General features: G+C 57.3%; 1 protein-coding gene across 4 annotated transcripts in view; it reads right to left on the bottom strand.

The window, feature by feature from the left end:
• ANO1 (anoctamin 1) overlaps positions 1 to 13,676 on the bottom strand; it is a 157,694-nt gene that overhangs the window by 136,095 nt on the left and 7,923 nt on the right. The window contains exon 1 of one of the 4 annotated variants that reach the window (XM_057317267.1): positions 6,197 to 6,457. The exons of 1 other annotated variant lie outside the window; for it this stretch is intronic. In XM_057317267.1, coding sequence (XP_057173250.1) covers positions 6,197 to 6,254 — 58 coding nt within the window. In that variant the 5' untranslated portion in view covers positions 6,255 to 6,457. Of the gene's footprint in view, positions 1 to 6,196; positions 6,458 to 13,676 lie in introns of those variants that run through there. 2 more of the 4 variants (XM_057317268.1, XM_057317269.1) reach the window with 2 other exon arrangements.

The following is a 13,676-nucleotide window of genomic DNA, read 5'->3' as shown; positions in this document are numbered from 1 at the left end:
GTCGAGGGTAATGTTTGCAGACCACGCCCAGAGGCAAACAGGGGTGCAACTGAGACAGGGGCTTTCTCTGCTAACCCGTGGAAGTGGAGAAGGCATGTCCGGGTCCTGGGGGGTTGGGCTATGTGTGGGAGCCCAGCCAAATGGTCATGACAGGCCCCGAGGGGAGAGACGTGTCCCCTGGGCTGCAAGAAGAAAGTGAGCTGAACACCAGGCCAAGCTTTGGCAGCACACGCAGGCCCCTCCAGCGGCTGAACGCATGAACCTAGTAATTTGTCTACCTAATAGCCACGTGACCCTTATCAAATGGATTCCAGAGGGTTGGGAGGCTTTTATAATACTTCATCACGCAGCATGACAACTCTGACTGTGCTCCCAGCGCTCAAGGCTGAGGGCTGGGTCGGCGGCGGAGTGGTGCAGGGTAGGGGCTGGAGAGATGAAGATCTCTCGAGCCGTGACTGGCTCCCTGCTGGGGCTCCTGCAGCAGCCCAGGCCCCACAGAGGAAGGCCTTCTTCTCGGTGGGCTGGGGAGGCAACAGCTGAGTTGGCTGTGACCCAGTTCCAGTCTTCAACTGGCTGCCCCTAACTCTGCCTGAGTCTCCAGGTTTCCCCTGCGAAGCCGGGTGTGGCTATCCACCTGATTGGGCGCTCTTGTGAGTGTGGGCACATTACTTGCTCTCTCGGTGCCTCAGTTTCCTCATCTTTCAAAAGGGACTCCTACTATTTTCAACTTAATGAATATGTAAGGAGGTGACTTGCAATAGTGCCCAGGAGAGGACATGCCAGCAAAAACTGTCAGCTACCATCCATCGATCCATCCATCCACCCACCCACCCATCTACCTATCCATCCATCCATCCATCCATCCACCCACCCACCCATCCATGCACCCACTTATTCACCCACCTATCCATCCATCCATTCATCCATTCATCCGTCCATCTACCCACCCATCCATGCACTCACCTATTCACCCACCTATGTATCCATCCATCCATCCATCCATCCATCCATCCATCCATCCATCCACCTATCCATCCATGCATCCATGCATCCATCCATCCATCCATCCATCCATCCATCCATCCACCCATCCATCCATCCATCCATCCACCTATCCATCCATCCATCCATCCATCCATCCATCCATCCATCCACCTATCCATCCATCCATCCATCCATCCATCCATCCATCCATCCATCCATCCACCTATCCATCCATCCATCCATCCATGCATCCATCCATCCATCCACCCACCCATCCACCCACTCACCCATCTACCTATCCATCCATCCATCCATCCACCCACCCACCCATCCATGCACCCGCTTATTCACCCTCCTATCCATCCATCCATCCACCCATCCATCTATCCATCCATCTATTCACCCACCTATGTATCCATCCATCCACCCACCCATCCAACCACCTATCCATCCATCCATCCATCCATCCATCCATCCATCCACCAATCCATCCATTGAGACTGATCTGGTATGTGGTCTAAGGGAAGTGAGAGCTGAACCCCTCCTTTCCCCCCAGACAGCAGCTCAGATGGACCATCCTCTGCACACACAGCTTACTCAGACAGAATCAGGAAGCTTCTACAATGTAAATCCAGCGTCAACCCACATGGGCTGTAAACTCCGTGCAAGCAAGGACTGGCTATCCTGTTACCCAGCCCCAGGCACTGAAACTGGCCCAGAGAAGGGGGATCCTCAGTGTCGGTTCAAATCAAAGTGAATTCTGCATCAGATTGCAGTGGCACGGGACAGCTTCCTCTATTCGTCATAGCACAGCACGGAAGAAAAGCTCTTCGCATGTACAAGCACATCAGAGGACACTACTGAGAAAGTGACGACAACCGACAGGATCAAAGAAAATACTCGCAAATCATGTAACTTACTGTAAGGGTTTAGCATCCAGAATATATAAAGAGTTCCTACAATCCAACAACAAAAGCAAACAACCCATTAAAACACGCAAGGGAACTGAATAAACAAAGAATATATACCGATAGCCAATGAGAAGATGCACACATCATTTGTTATCAGGCCAAGGCAAATCAGAAGGACAACGAGGTGCCATTTCACACCTACTAGCATGGCTGCAATTTTAAAAAACGCAAAACAACAAGTGTTGGTGAGAATGTGGAGACATGGGAACTCCCTTGTGCACTGGTGGTGGGAATGTAAAACGGTGTAGCCCCTGAGGAAAACCGCAGTTCCTCAAGAAGCTAGACATGACCCAGCTATCCCACATCCAGGTGTTTGTCCAAGAGAACGGAAAACAGGACACCAGCGGGGACTTGTATGCAAGTTTTCACAGCGGCATCATTCACAACAGCCAAGGGGTGGAAATAATTCAAGTGTCCCTGACAGACGGACGAACGGATACACAAACCACGGTGCTTCCCTACGACGGGATGTTGTGGACCTGACACCTGTAGGACATGGATCAACCTTGACACACACGCCCAGTGTAACACGCCCGACACCGAAGGACAACTACGGCATGATTCCACCCAGGAAGTATCTAGAAGAGTCCAATTCATAGAGGCCGGGGCAAGACTAGAGGTAACTAGGGCTGGGTGGGGCGGAACGGGACCTATTGCTGAACAGGTGTTCAGTTTCCGTCTGGGACGATGAAGGCAGGTTTTAGAAACGGTGGTGACACTTGCACAGCACTGTGAATGCAAGGGACGCCACAGAAGTGCACGCTTTCAATGATTAAAATATTACATATACTGAACCTCAATTTAAAAGAAAAAAAAACAAAAAACCCCAAAGCAATTCCCTTACCTACTCCCCGCTACTCCAGAAAAAAACAAAACAAAAACAAAAAACCTCCTATTTTTCCTGTTCCCAAAATCACACAGCTGCTCTTCAGGCTTCCCTTCCGCCAGCCCCACAGCCGAAGTGTGGGCAATCCCTGCCAACTCTGTGTGTGCGCGACAGACACGCAGCGTCGGACCCTCCACCTGCCTCCCAACCCACAGCTCCAGCACCTGCTACCTGGGGTACTGCGAGAGCCTCGGACCGGCTTCTGCCCTCGCCCCCTCGGCCTGTCCGTGGAGCAGCCAGAGGGATCCTGCCCACACCTAAGTCATCCCCTGCCCTTCCCTCTCGCTGCCCCAGGCCCCGAGGCCCGTCACAGTCTGCATTGTCCCTCCTGCTCCCTCCCTCCGGGGACCCTGGCCGCTGTAGGGGCTTTGCACCTGCTATTCCCACGGCCAGAATGCTCTTGCCCGGTCTCCTTCAGGGAGATGGTCCCATGTGCTCATCCATGAGGGCTTCCCTGGCCACCCTGTTTCTACACACACACAACCACCTCCTGCCGGACCCTCATGTGGCTCTTTCCTGCTCTCCTTTTCTCCGTGGGACATATTGCCAGCCAATACGTTGGATATTTAATTCTCCTCCATGGTCAAGAAAGTTTCACAAGGGCCATGGCTTTGCCTGCTGTCCCCCAACCCCCAGGACGCGGTGCCAGGTACCCAGGAGGCGATCTAGGACTGTTTGCTGAGCGGGTGAGTGCAAGCTGCAGGAGACAGCTCGCCCTTCCCTTCTGAGCGGAGACTCGGGAGCCCAGCCAGGCTGCCTGGGATGCAGACCCCGCCTCTGGCACTTATCAGCGGTTTGACTTTCAACAGTCTCTCCATGCCTCAGTTTGCTCATCTGTAAGTGGGTCCAGCGCACAGAGAGAGCGATGCAGCAAAGGCTCTGTAGCGGGATCTGCACGCGCCCGCACACAGCGGACTGCTCGCAGAACTTAGCTAACTTTGCCCTCCCCCCAGTTTCCCTTCCTCCTCTCTCCTGCTTCCCTCCCTCCCTTCCTCCCTCTGTGCCCAGCGTGCCGTCTGTGTAGACAGGCTCATGGGACATCCCAGCAGGGTTTTGAGGTATGCCCAGGAGTGAGCTGGGCAGACAGGATCCAGCAGAGGGATGCCCACCTCCACCGCACCCTAACTCCACCTGCCCTTATGGGAGGCGCGGACCAGGGGCTTATGAATACAGAGCCTGTGCATAAGTAATGAGGGAGCCGCTAAAGGCGGCAGAGTGGGAAGTGGCATCTGTACAACCAATTGCTCCAGGGCAGCGAGAACAAGCTGGTCCCAGGATAAGTCATGGAACGCCAGGTACGACTTCACACCTGGGTCGTATGGACTGGAGCTTATAGTAAGGATGGTGATGATCGGGAGAGGCGACAGTGAGCCAGGACTCGTGCAGAGCGGAGACACCAGGCAGAAGGCTCCAGGCTCAAGTCATCCTCACAGCAAACCTCTGGACGTACAGATAAGGCCCAGAGTGGTTAAGTACGTTGGCCAAAGTCCCACGGCTGCAGGCAGCGGAGCCGGGGCTTGGGATGGGCACTACGGCTGCACTCACTCCTTGCAAGGGCTTCCGGGTCAGACAAGGTGGGGTTCACCCGCCAGTGCCAATGGTGGCCTCTGGAGCACCGTTACACCAAAAGGACTCAAGAGTGGCGTGCTGCTGGGAGGGCTTGTCACCGAGTTTCTCGCATGCCTGCTGCATTGGGACAAGGATCCCCGGGGCCAAACCAGGAACAGACGTTGGGGTGCGAGTCCTAAGGTCTCACACCTGTGAGCCCCGAAGCCCAGAGCAGAGGAGGCAGGGAGAGCCTCCCTCCACATCCAGCCCCGAGGCAGGTGAGCAGTCTGCAGCCAATGTGTCCACAGCTATGCCACAGAGCTGATCCACCAGGGCTCCCCGAGGCTCACAGCTGAGGCCCAGCCCACTCCCCCACTTAAAGCCTATAAGGACCAAAGTGCAGGCCTTCGGCTAGTACCCTCTTGTGGGTGATTCTGCCTGCAATGGGGTAAGGGACAGCCAGAGCCTCACAGGAGCGGGCTCTGGGCTTGGAACCATCATGTCCTGATTCCATGGTCTCAGTGTCTTTGTCTGTACAACGGGGATGATTCTGCTCCCACCTCACAGTGTTGGATGGAAGAGTAAATGTGTGCAGTGCTGAATTCTATGCCCAGGTGCAGGTAAGAGCTTGGTTAGATGTCCACAAACACCGAGTTCAGGGCTCACGTAACCAGCTGCTTACAGAGCGGGCCAAGTCTACCCATGAGCTCGAGGAGGGTGCTCGAGACGGCAGGCCAGCCTGGCCAGGTTCCCCCTTCCCCCTCCTGTACCCTGCTCTGCCGGCAGGGCCCCTCTTTCGTCCTCCTGGGCCCTTTATTTGATGAGTATATAGTGTCGCTTCTAGAAAGAAGCCAAATTGGGCTGTTTCAGGAGCAGACGTCAGATAAGTTTCTCCATGGGAATCCAAAAAGAAAAAAAGGGGGTGGGGGAGGAGAGGCAGGGAGAAGGAGTAAGAAGGAGAGCTTCCCATGCTATAGTTAGCAGCTTCCAGTTCCGAGGTGGCATTCTGATTGTAGGGCACGCGATCCTAGCCAGGGCGCTCCAGGAGGGTGGAGCTCGGCTGTGTAATTAAATAAAACTGAGCGCAGGGTATAGACCCTGCCACTGTCCCCTGGCCCTGGGGTTTATTTAATAACCTCTGAACTGGGAGGGAAATCATCCAGGAAACACTGCTTGGGTCATTTATTTTAAAATTATTGGTATAAAAATATCCAGGGTCGTGATTTATGTGCAGGGAGGGGCCCAGGAAGTCAGAGACTCCCCCTCCCAACTCCAGTCAAACCTCATTTGTCTCGCCCCCTTCACCCCCGCCCCCCCCCCCCGCAGTCCCTCTGCAGTTTCCATGATGACTTCAAGTCACAGGAGTTACTTTATATCGCAAATAAATCTCCAGAATAGCACGGAAATATTATGTGTATTAATAGCGCCTGTAAAAACATCCGAAAAGCTTCCATCCGCCGGGGCCGTGGACGCCGCACGGCTGGGAGATGCTCTCCCGGGACTGGGGACGCGCGGCCCGCCTGGCAGATGCCTGCCCCCAGCCCAGCCCGGCCTGGTCCCCGGTGGTCTGTCTGCCGTCTGTTTCTCTGTGGGTGACCCCAGTGACCTGCCGCAGACCGAGTCCCCTTCCCCGTCCCTCACCAGGGAGCAGCAGGGGGGCGGTCTCCGCCACCGGACACCGGGGTCCCCGTCTCCTGCCCCTCGTGCGCCCCTCAGTCCCGGGGAAGCGGCCGTTCCCGGGCGTGCCCGACGCCAATGCTGCCGCGCTCAGGGTCCCTCGGCCCCCGCGCCGCCCCCGGATACTCACGGGCTGCGGGGGCTTCCTTGGGGGACAACCCCTCGAGGTCGATGTCGCCCTCCAGCATGGCGCGGCTCGCTGCCCGGTTCCGGTGCGCCCCGGACGCGCGGCGTCCAGGAGAGGGAACGACGAAGTCACCCCCTGAGGTCTTCGGCGGCTCGGAGGGTCGGGGTCGAGCCCAGCTTAGGAGGGGACCGTCCCCCTCCTCCTCTCAGACGCAGGACGCGAAGCCGCGCGCGCCGGAGAGCCCAACTTGGCCGCCCTCGCGCACCGCCGCCGCGCCGCTCCTCCCCCTGGGCTTTTTGGGCTGGGGGTCCCGGCCGGCCTCCCCGCCCCCGGGGCTACCTGCGGACGCCGCCCTCGCCCCGCCCCGCGCGCAGCGCGACGCCCCGGCCGCCACCCGGACACCGCGCGCGCGGGCGCGGGGCGCTGGAGAAGAGCAGCGGCGCTCGGTCCGCGGGCCCGGCCCGCCCCCGGCCGCCTGCTCCACCGGGCGCGTCTCCACCCGCCCTGGACAGTCTTATCAGTCGGGGCGGCCAGTGGGGCCCCGAGGGGGCCGTGCGCGGCGCCCCCAGCGAGGGCCCCAGGGAAGGGGTGCTGGCGGGGGGAGGGGCGAGAGAAAGAGGGCACTGCAAGGGCAGATTGCGTGGGTGGCCCGGGTTCAGAGTCAGTGGAGAGTACTCGGCTCCCTCCCCCGGGCGGCGGAACCCTAATTCATCACTCTAGCCATTTGACGGGGAAGGAGGAGGAAAGCCCAGGGATGGGAAGGAGATATCCAGGTTGCAGGGCAAGTGCCTGGCCTGAACTTGAACCCCAGCCTATGTAGAATTTAGGCATCTGGGTAAAGTGAGAACTGTCCCCAAGAGAAGGGCAAGTTAAGCAAGGCAAAGAGAACTTGGCCAGGGGCAGAGGCAGGGGGCCTCTGACCCACATCCCCAGGCCAGCTGAGGGCTGGGGGGGCAGGTGCCACTCTCCAGCCCTGCTCCTCTTCAGAAAGCAAGGTCTGCACAACCCAGCATGCTGCCAGACTGCACAGATGCAGTCCCCACGGAGAGCTGGGAGAGTCCCAGGCAAGGCGCCTCCTGTGGCTACAAACCCCACATCCCTGACATCTTTGGATAAACACAATAAACTCTGAGGCAGGGCTGCCCTAGACAAAAGGCAAAAGCTGCTCCCTGACCACAGCATGGGTGGTGGCGGGACAGGGGCAGCCTGGCCTTTTGAAAGGTCATCTCACACTTCGCGCACCCCGAGGAGGAGCCAGGCTGGTGCCAGGAGCCCGCCCGTGCCAGGGACCCCGGACCACCTGCCATGTAACACCCCACAAGCCACCGGCTGTGGCTGGCCCCAGGTGGAGACTGACACAGCCACCCTTGGGGCCGGACTTTGTTCACAGGAAAGAAATGCATGCATCCTTGAGGATGACCGGCCCTCCCTGAGCCCCACTGGCCTGCTGGCTTTGGTACCCATGTGTGCTGCTCTGGGTGGAAACGCTCACTAGTAGTAACAGAAAAACCACCAAAAACGTCTCCAGCCGAACGTTCCTCCCTGCCCCCTGCCCAAAGTGCTAAGCACAGAGAGGAGATTCAAGCCCTCCTCCTCCCAGCCAGGGAGGGAGAAAGGTCACCTGCTGTCCTCTTTCGTATTTATCTTGTTTTCAGTTGTGACTAAGAATTTGGGAGATGAGGCACCCAGTGGGGTTTCTTGTTCGAGGTGGATGAAGGCTCAGTCCGTGTAGAGTCTGCAGAAAGCCCCAAGAGAGAGGCACGGACTGGGTACCCCAGATGCCTGCCCCTGGGGGGCAGAGGAAGCTGGATGGAAATCAAGTGCAGTGGGGGGGGGGGCTTGCCAGGGCCACGTGAATTTCACAGAGCTTTTGCATCTGACCCAAACCACTGTTGTGCAGGAGTGGAGATAAAAACTCATTTTTCTTGGAAGAGTCTGATAGCCAGTGTGACACACAGCAATAGCTCAGTTGTATAAATACACAGAGAAAATGTTAGCGTTCTAACCCCTGGAACGATGAACTATAAACCAGAAAAGCTCAGGGGAAAAAAAAATGTAAATAGGTACCGAGGCTATTTTTAACCATCATTGTTTACCTTTTGGGGGGCAGGGATGGGTTATTGTATATTTAGCCTGCCTTAAAATGCACCTTATTTAATGCATTATTATTAGCAGAAATATGTTAAACAGCCATTAATAGATGTTGATTCATTCCAATTGAGGCTATTTTTCTTCTTTTCATCCCCTTGGCTCCAGTGAAGTTGTGCTCTGATGTGAAACCCTTCAGCCGAGTCCAACATACGCCGAAACGCCAGCCGTAGATACAGACTGTTTAAAATGATGTTTGATCCAATGCAGTTTAAAAAGATATTTTAGTAAATACCTGAACCAGCTCATTTTCACAAAGATTGGCTTCGGCTGCGATCTGGGTAAACGTTGCTGAGCCAGAAGGATGGCAGGGCTGGGGAGAGGGGGGCTCCCACTTGGTCTGAGCAGGCAGAGAGTGCCCTGGGAGAAGGGGCACCGAGGGTCCCCCAGCCCATTTTGTGGGACCCCCCTGCGGCTGTCAGGAGCACCCTGCCTGCGTCAGGAAGATGTTTACATCAGGAGCAGAGCCGGGCAAGTGGACCGGCATGGGGAGGTGGCATGCCTCTGTCACAGCCATCATTACAGGATACGGCAGCAATCACGCCACGCCGTCCTTGTAATTATGGGACATGGTTTCCCTTTTCGGCGGTGAGGGAGGGAGAGGAGGCAGCCCTCGGTGAGGCTGGGGCCAGTGCTCATGCCCTGGGGTTGGCCCAGGTTTAAAATAGGCTTTGCATGCAGGGTGAGGCCCAGCCCACTGGGACAGGCTCACTCTCCCCGATGCCCGGGCCTTATCACACTTGGGGGCCCCTTGGAGACTCTGGGGGCCTCCTTCGAGACGCTGAACAAGGCACGTGACTCACGGCAACAGCGCTCAGGGTGTCCACGGCTCCCAAACGCTGCTCAGGACTGGCCAGAGCTCACTTGACCGGCTACGTGTCACCATGCCTAAAGCTACCCCCTCTGCACACCTCAGCGTATTCCCCCCTGCCCCAGTTCCCCGGGAGGACCCTCGGATAGGCCTGGAGATGCCCAAAGGTCACATATACTCTGCCCCCACCGTCATTCATCCGCCGAACACGTACATGGTCATGGGTCGTTCAAATAGTGACTTCTTGTCATCTCAGGGAGCCTGTTTTCAATTCAGCCTGGTTCTTGGAGCCCCTGCCATGGGTAGGGCCCCGATTTGGGGTTGGCAGGGGGTGGCAAGAGGAGGCCCCGTTCCAGAGCCGGCAGACAGTCGGAGGACACAAGCCTGGGGCCTCGCGGTGAATCACAAAGGGGCTGGGACCTGGTCTCGGACAGTTGCTTCTTGGACCTCAGTCTGTGCCTCTGTGGGAAGGACCTTGGCAGAAGCTGCTGCTTCGAGAGGTTTTGCTAAGCTTGAAAGAGGATCCAACTTCCAGCCCAGAACGTGGCGAGTCGTAAGGGCTGGTTTCAGGGGTGCCACTGTTCGTTTCATGCTCAGGTCAAGGCAAGCAGGACCATGTGGTGGGAGTCGCTCCCCACAGAGCTCAGGGCTGGCAGTGGCCCTTGGCCTGCGGGCCAGCAAAGGGGGAGGGTGGCTTCAGGGCAGAGGCCAGAGGAGACACAGAGCCGGGGAAGCAGGTGGAAACTGGCCAGTGTGGCAGGTGTTGGGGGTCAGCGAGTGATGAGTCAGGTGTGGCCACCTCAGACCAGGGTTCTGGGCTGCTGCCCTCAGCAGGACACGGTGAGTCTTTTGATAAAATAAAAAGAAAACCACAATTGTAGGGAGGTGAAATTCACATAACGTGAAATTAACCATTTTAAAGTGAATTGTTTATGCGACCTTTGCCACTGTCTGGTTCCAGGACATTTCCATCACCCCCGGTAAAGCCCCTCACCTCATGGCAGCTCTCCCCACCTTCATTCCCCCAGCCTCAGCCACGGCCAGTCTGCTCCTGGTCTCTGTGGCTTGTCCTGAGCTGGACATTTCGTATCCATGCGGTCACTGCTCCTCTCACACTGTTTCTTTTTTCTTCATGGTGTCCATACGTGATTTCTTTCTCGTAATGTTTCCGAAGGTCATCCATGTTACATATCAGAATGTCGTTTCCTCTCAGGATTGAATAACATCCCATGGTATGGCTCTCCCACGCTCGTTGACCCGAGCGTCCACTGTTCGACATTTGGGCTGCTTCCAAGGGGGTCCCACCAAAGCGCCTGTGTGGGCTGGGGCTCCCACAACGGCCGAGGGTCCCGGGCGAGGCTGGGAAGAGAGCTCAGTGGCTGGGCCATGCAGACAGCCCAGGAGGAAGCCCCGCGAGCTGGGGAGAACGAAGGCCAGCCTTCCCCGCAGCCGCTCACTGTGGACGCGTGGGGCTCCCAATGGTGGACGCGGAGGGCCTGCCTCCGGAGGGGGTCTATCTCCACGGGCTTAAGCAGCAGAGGGGCCCCTGGACCAGGTGGGCCGCCTGCCCGTGCTCCCCTCGGGAGTCTGTTTATTTAACGAGCACTAAGACAGCACTTACTGTGTGCCAGGCCCCGTTCCAAGTACTTGATGAATATCAGCTCCCTGCAGTCCCTGCAGTTATCATTCCCACCTTGCAGATGAGAAGCCTGATGCTCAGAGGGGAGGAGTCACATGGGAGTGAGTGCAGGGCGGGGGCTCAAACCCAGACAGCCTGCTCCGGAGCCAGGCTGAGCCCCGCGCTCTAGGCTGGAAACCCCACGTTCCCCAGACCTCGGCCATCCACAGCCCACGTCCCGATTTGAGCCTGAGCCGGGATCCTCCTGGGCGGAGATTTCCTTCCTATTTTTCTTTAACCCAGCTCACTTCTCAACAACCTTTTCACTGTTAACTTTTATTTTTTAATGTTGGTAAAACACACATGATATAACAGGTCCCGTTAGCCACTTATGAGCGCACAGTTCCGTGGCGTTAAGTGCACGCACATTGCTGTGGGGCCACACCACCGACGGTCTCCAGAACCTTCCATCCTCCCAAGCCGAACCTCTCTTCCCATCAGACCCCCACTCTTCCCATTCCCACTGCCTCTTGCCTGGAGGAGGCGACCAGCCTCCTGGTACGAAGTCGAGACTTGTCTTGAGCTTACTGCAAAGACCAACAGAGACCAAGGAGGCTGGGCTGGGCCTGCACCGGGCGCCGCGTGGTCCTGCCGCCCTGAGCCCCTGTGCCGCCTGAAACCGGTTCCCTTTGCACCGAAAGTAGGTTTGCAGAACACCTGTGGCGGGGGAACGCATCTGGGGAGATGCCAGAAATAGCAGCCACCGCTTCCGTGCACGATGAGGTTCTGTGAGCCGCCGCAGTGGCCCCGGCTCGCTGGCTGTGTCCCTTCCAGCTGCAGGGCGGCCACCGCGGGCACGCTGGACTCAGGTCTGCTCTGTTTGTCATCTGCGCTACCTCGACCGTCGGAGGGATGGGTTCTCGTCCCCGTGACAGCTGAGGAAACTGATACCTGGGCCGGGAGAACCGCTCGCCCGAATCCACACCATTGCTAAGGGTCAAATCCTGCCCAATGGATTCTAGAACTTTCTAGTCGACTCCAGAACGCTTTCCACCGCGCCATGCCAACCTTCTGTTTGGACACAACACATTATTACCGGAACAATAAGAAGCCTATGGAAACAATAGAAAAACATCCTATTTAAGCCCATTAATGTGCTGTGTCCCGGCTGGGGCTGCTTGGCCTCTCCTCAACCCTCCGCCTGTTTGTTTGTTTGCGGGGATGAGGTAGGCGGAGGGCCTAAGGGAGACTCTCCTCACAGCCTTCCAGGTATGACTAACATCCTGCGGCCTGTTTACCCTCAGAGGCTGCTCCTCTTGCTTGAGTTTTGGGAATTCAACAGACTCTAATTAATGGCGCAAATATTTACACTCAATGCCCCATCAAAGAGTACACAGCCTGGTTTTGGGGGGGGGGGTTCAGAGTAAATAATACCGATGCCCATGGCTCTCGGCCATAAACCAGAGGTGAGATTATAGGCTCCAGGTATGTTTTTAAGTGGTTCGAAGATGGCAGATTTATATATAAAGTCCCTCTATAATTCAACACATCCGGGGGTTTTTTTTCCCCAAAAGGTCAAAAGGGAGCAGTCTTCCCTTGGTGGAGATTATCAGGAGTCGATGACGAAATGCCCCTGGACAGGAGGATCGCTTCCCCTGGAGCGTAGTGTTAAGAGAGAACAGTCTAGAAGCCGGTCTGCTGTCACTGCAGGAGTCTGCTTCTTAAAGCCAAGGCCTTTCCAGGTGCCTTGACCACAAAAACCTGAGACCTTGTTATCTGATGGGGTGCCTGCCTGCCTGGCACAAAGGCCCATCAGACGGCTTGGAATGCAGCCCCTCCTAGGAACTGGAGGCCAGGCCTCAGTGTCCTCCGGGGTTTTTTTGCCCAGGAGAGCAGTTTTGTCCCCAGGCCTCACCTTCTTCTTCAGTGTGGGTTGGGGGTTCAGGATTCCCAGGGAAAGAAAACACTGGGTCCAGCTGCCCTTGGGGACCCCTGCCTGCCCCGCCCTCCCTCCGCGGCCCTTTACAGAGCTCCTTGATCCTCCCTTGGCGAGGTTCCCTTCCCCCTTCAGCCACAGTATGCAAATGACAGGCACTCGGTTCACAAAGCCTTCTCTCCCCGGGGGCTCTTGAGACAAGGCTTTCCCAGACCTTCGGACGGAATCTGAGAAGGAAAAATCCAGCTCAGTTATCTCCAAAGGGCTCAGAGCCCGAAGGACATGGTGCCCATGGTGCCCTGGGCAGTGGGGCACACAAAGCCACTGTCGTCTCGGGGGACACTCCTGACGAGGACTCAGCTTCCAGTGTCCCTGAAAAGATGAGGGTAAGTGCATGTCCCCAGGACACCCTTCTGCCTCCCCAAGGACGCATTTGCTTTGGAAGTCTCACTCCGGGCATCCGCCCACTGCAACCTCAGGCCTCAGGGCCCTGCGGGTTGGCGGGCTGGGCAGGGTGGGCTGGCCTGCTGCTCATCCTGTGCGGGCCGGACGGGCTGTGGTGTCTCCCACTTGGAAGGGTAACCCTGCCGCCCCCTGCTCGCTTTCAGGTGAGCACCTCCCGCCTAAGGCACAGGTGGCCTCGCAGTGTGGGCGCACGCCTGGGCTCTTGGAGCGGGGCGCGGGGAGGCTTCTGCGGGACCAGCCCCTCCCGGCCAGGGCTCAGCCTTCGCCGCACGTTTACTGGTCCTGCGGCCTCGGGCGGCACTCTGGCATCGTCCTCTGCGCCAGAGTCTGTGTGACAGGTCAGGTGGCGCCCAAGCCCCCTCTTGGCTCTTCAACCCCAAGGATTTAATAGCATTTTGAGGAAGCTGGGAGGCTGCCCTCCGCCTCTGGACCATGGCTCCATTCAGACCCGGAGAAGCAGGGGAGAGTGGGCTACCGATGGGGCCGGCTGGCACGGCGGGTCGGC

The sequence above is a fragment of the Ursus arctos genome, unplaced genomic scaffold, assembly GCF_023065955.2.
Source record: "Ursus arctos isolate Adak ecotype North America unplaced genomic scaffold, UrsArc2.0 scaffold_23, whole genome shotgun sequence".
Taxonomy (NCBI): Eukaryota; Metazoa; Chordata; class Mammalia; order Carnivora; family Ursidae; genus Ursus; species Ursus arctos.
Note: the sequence above shows the minus strand (reverse complement) of the source record. Positions and strands in the feature narration are given on the sequence as shown.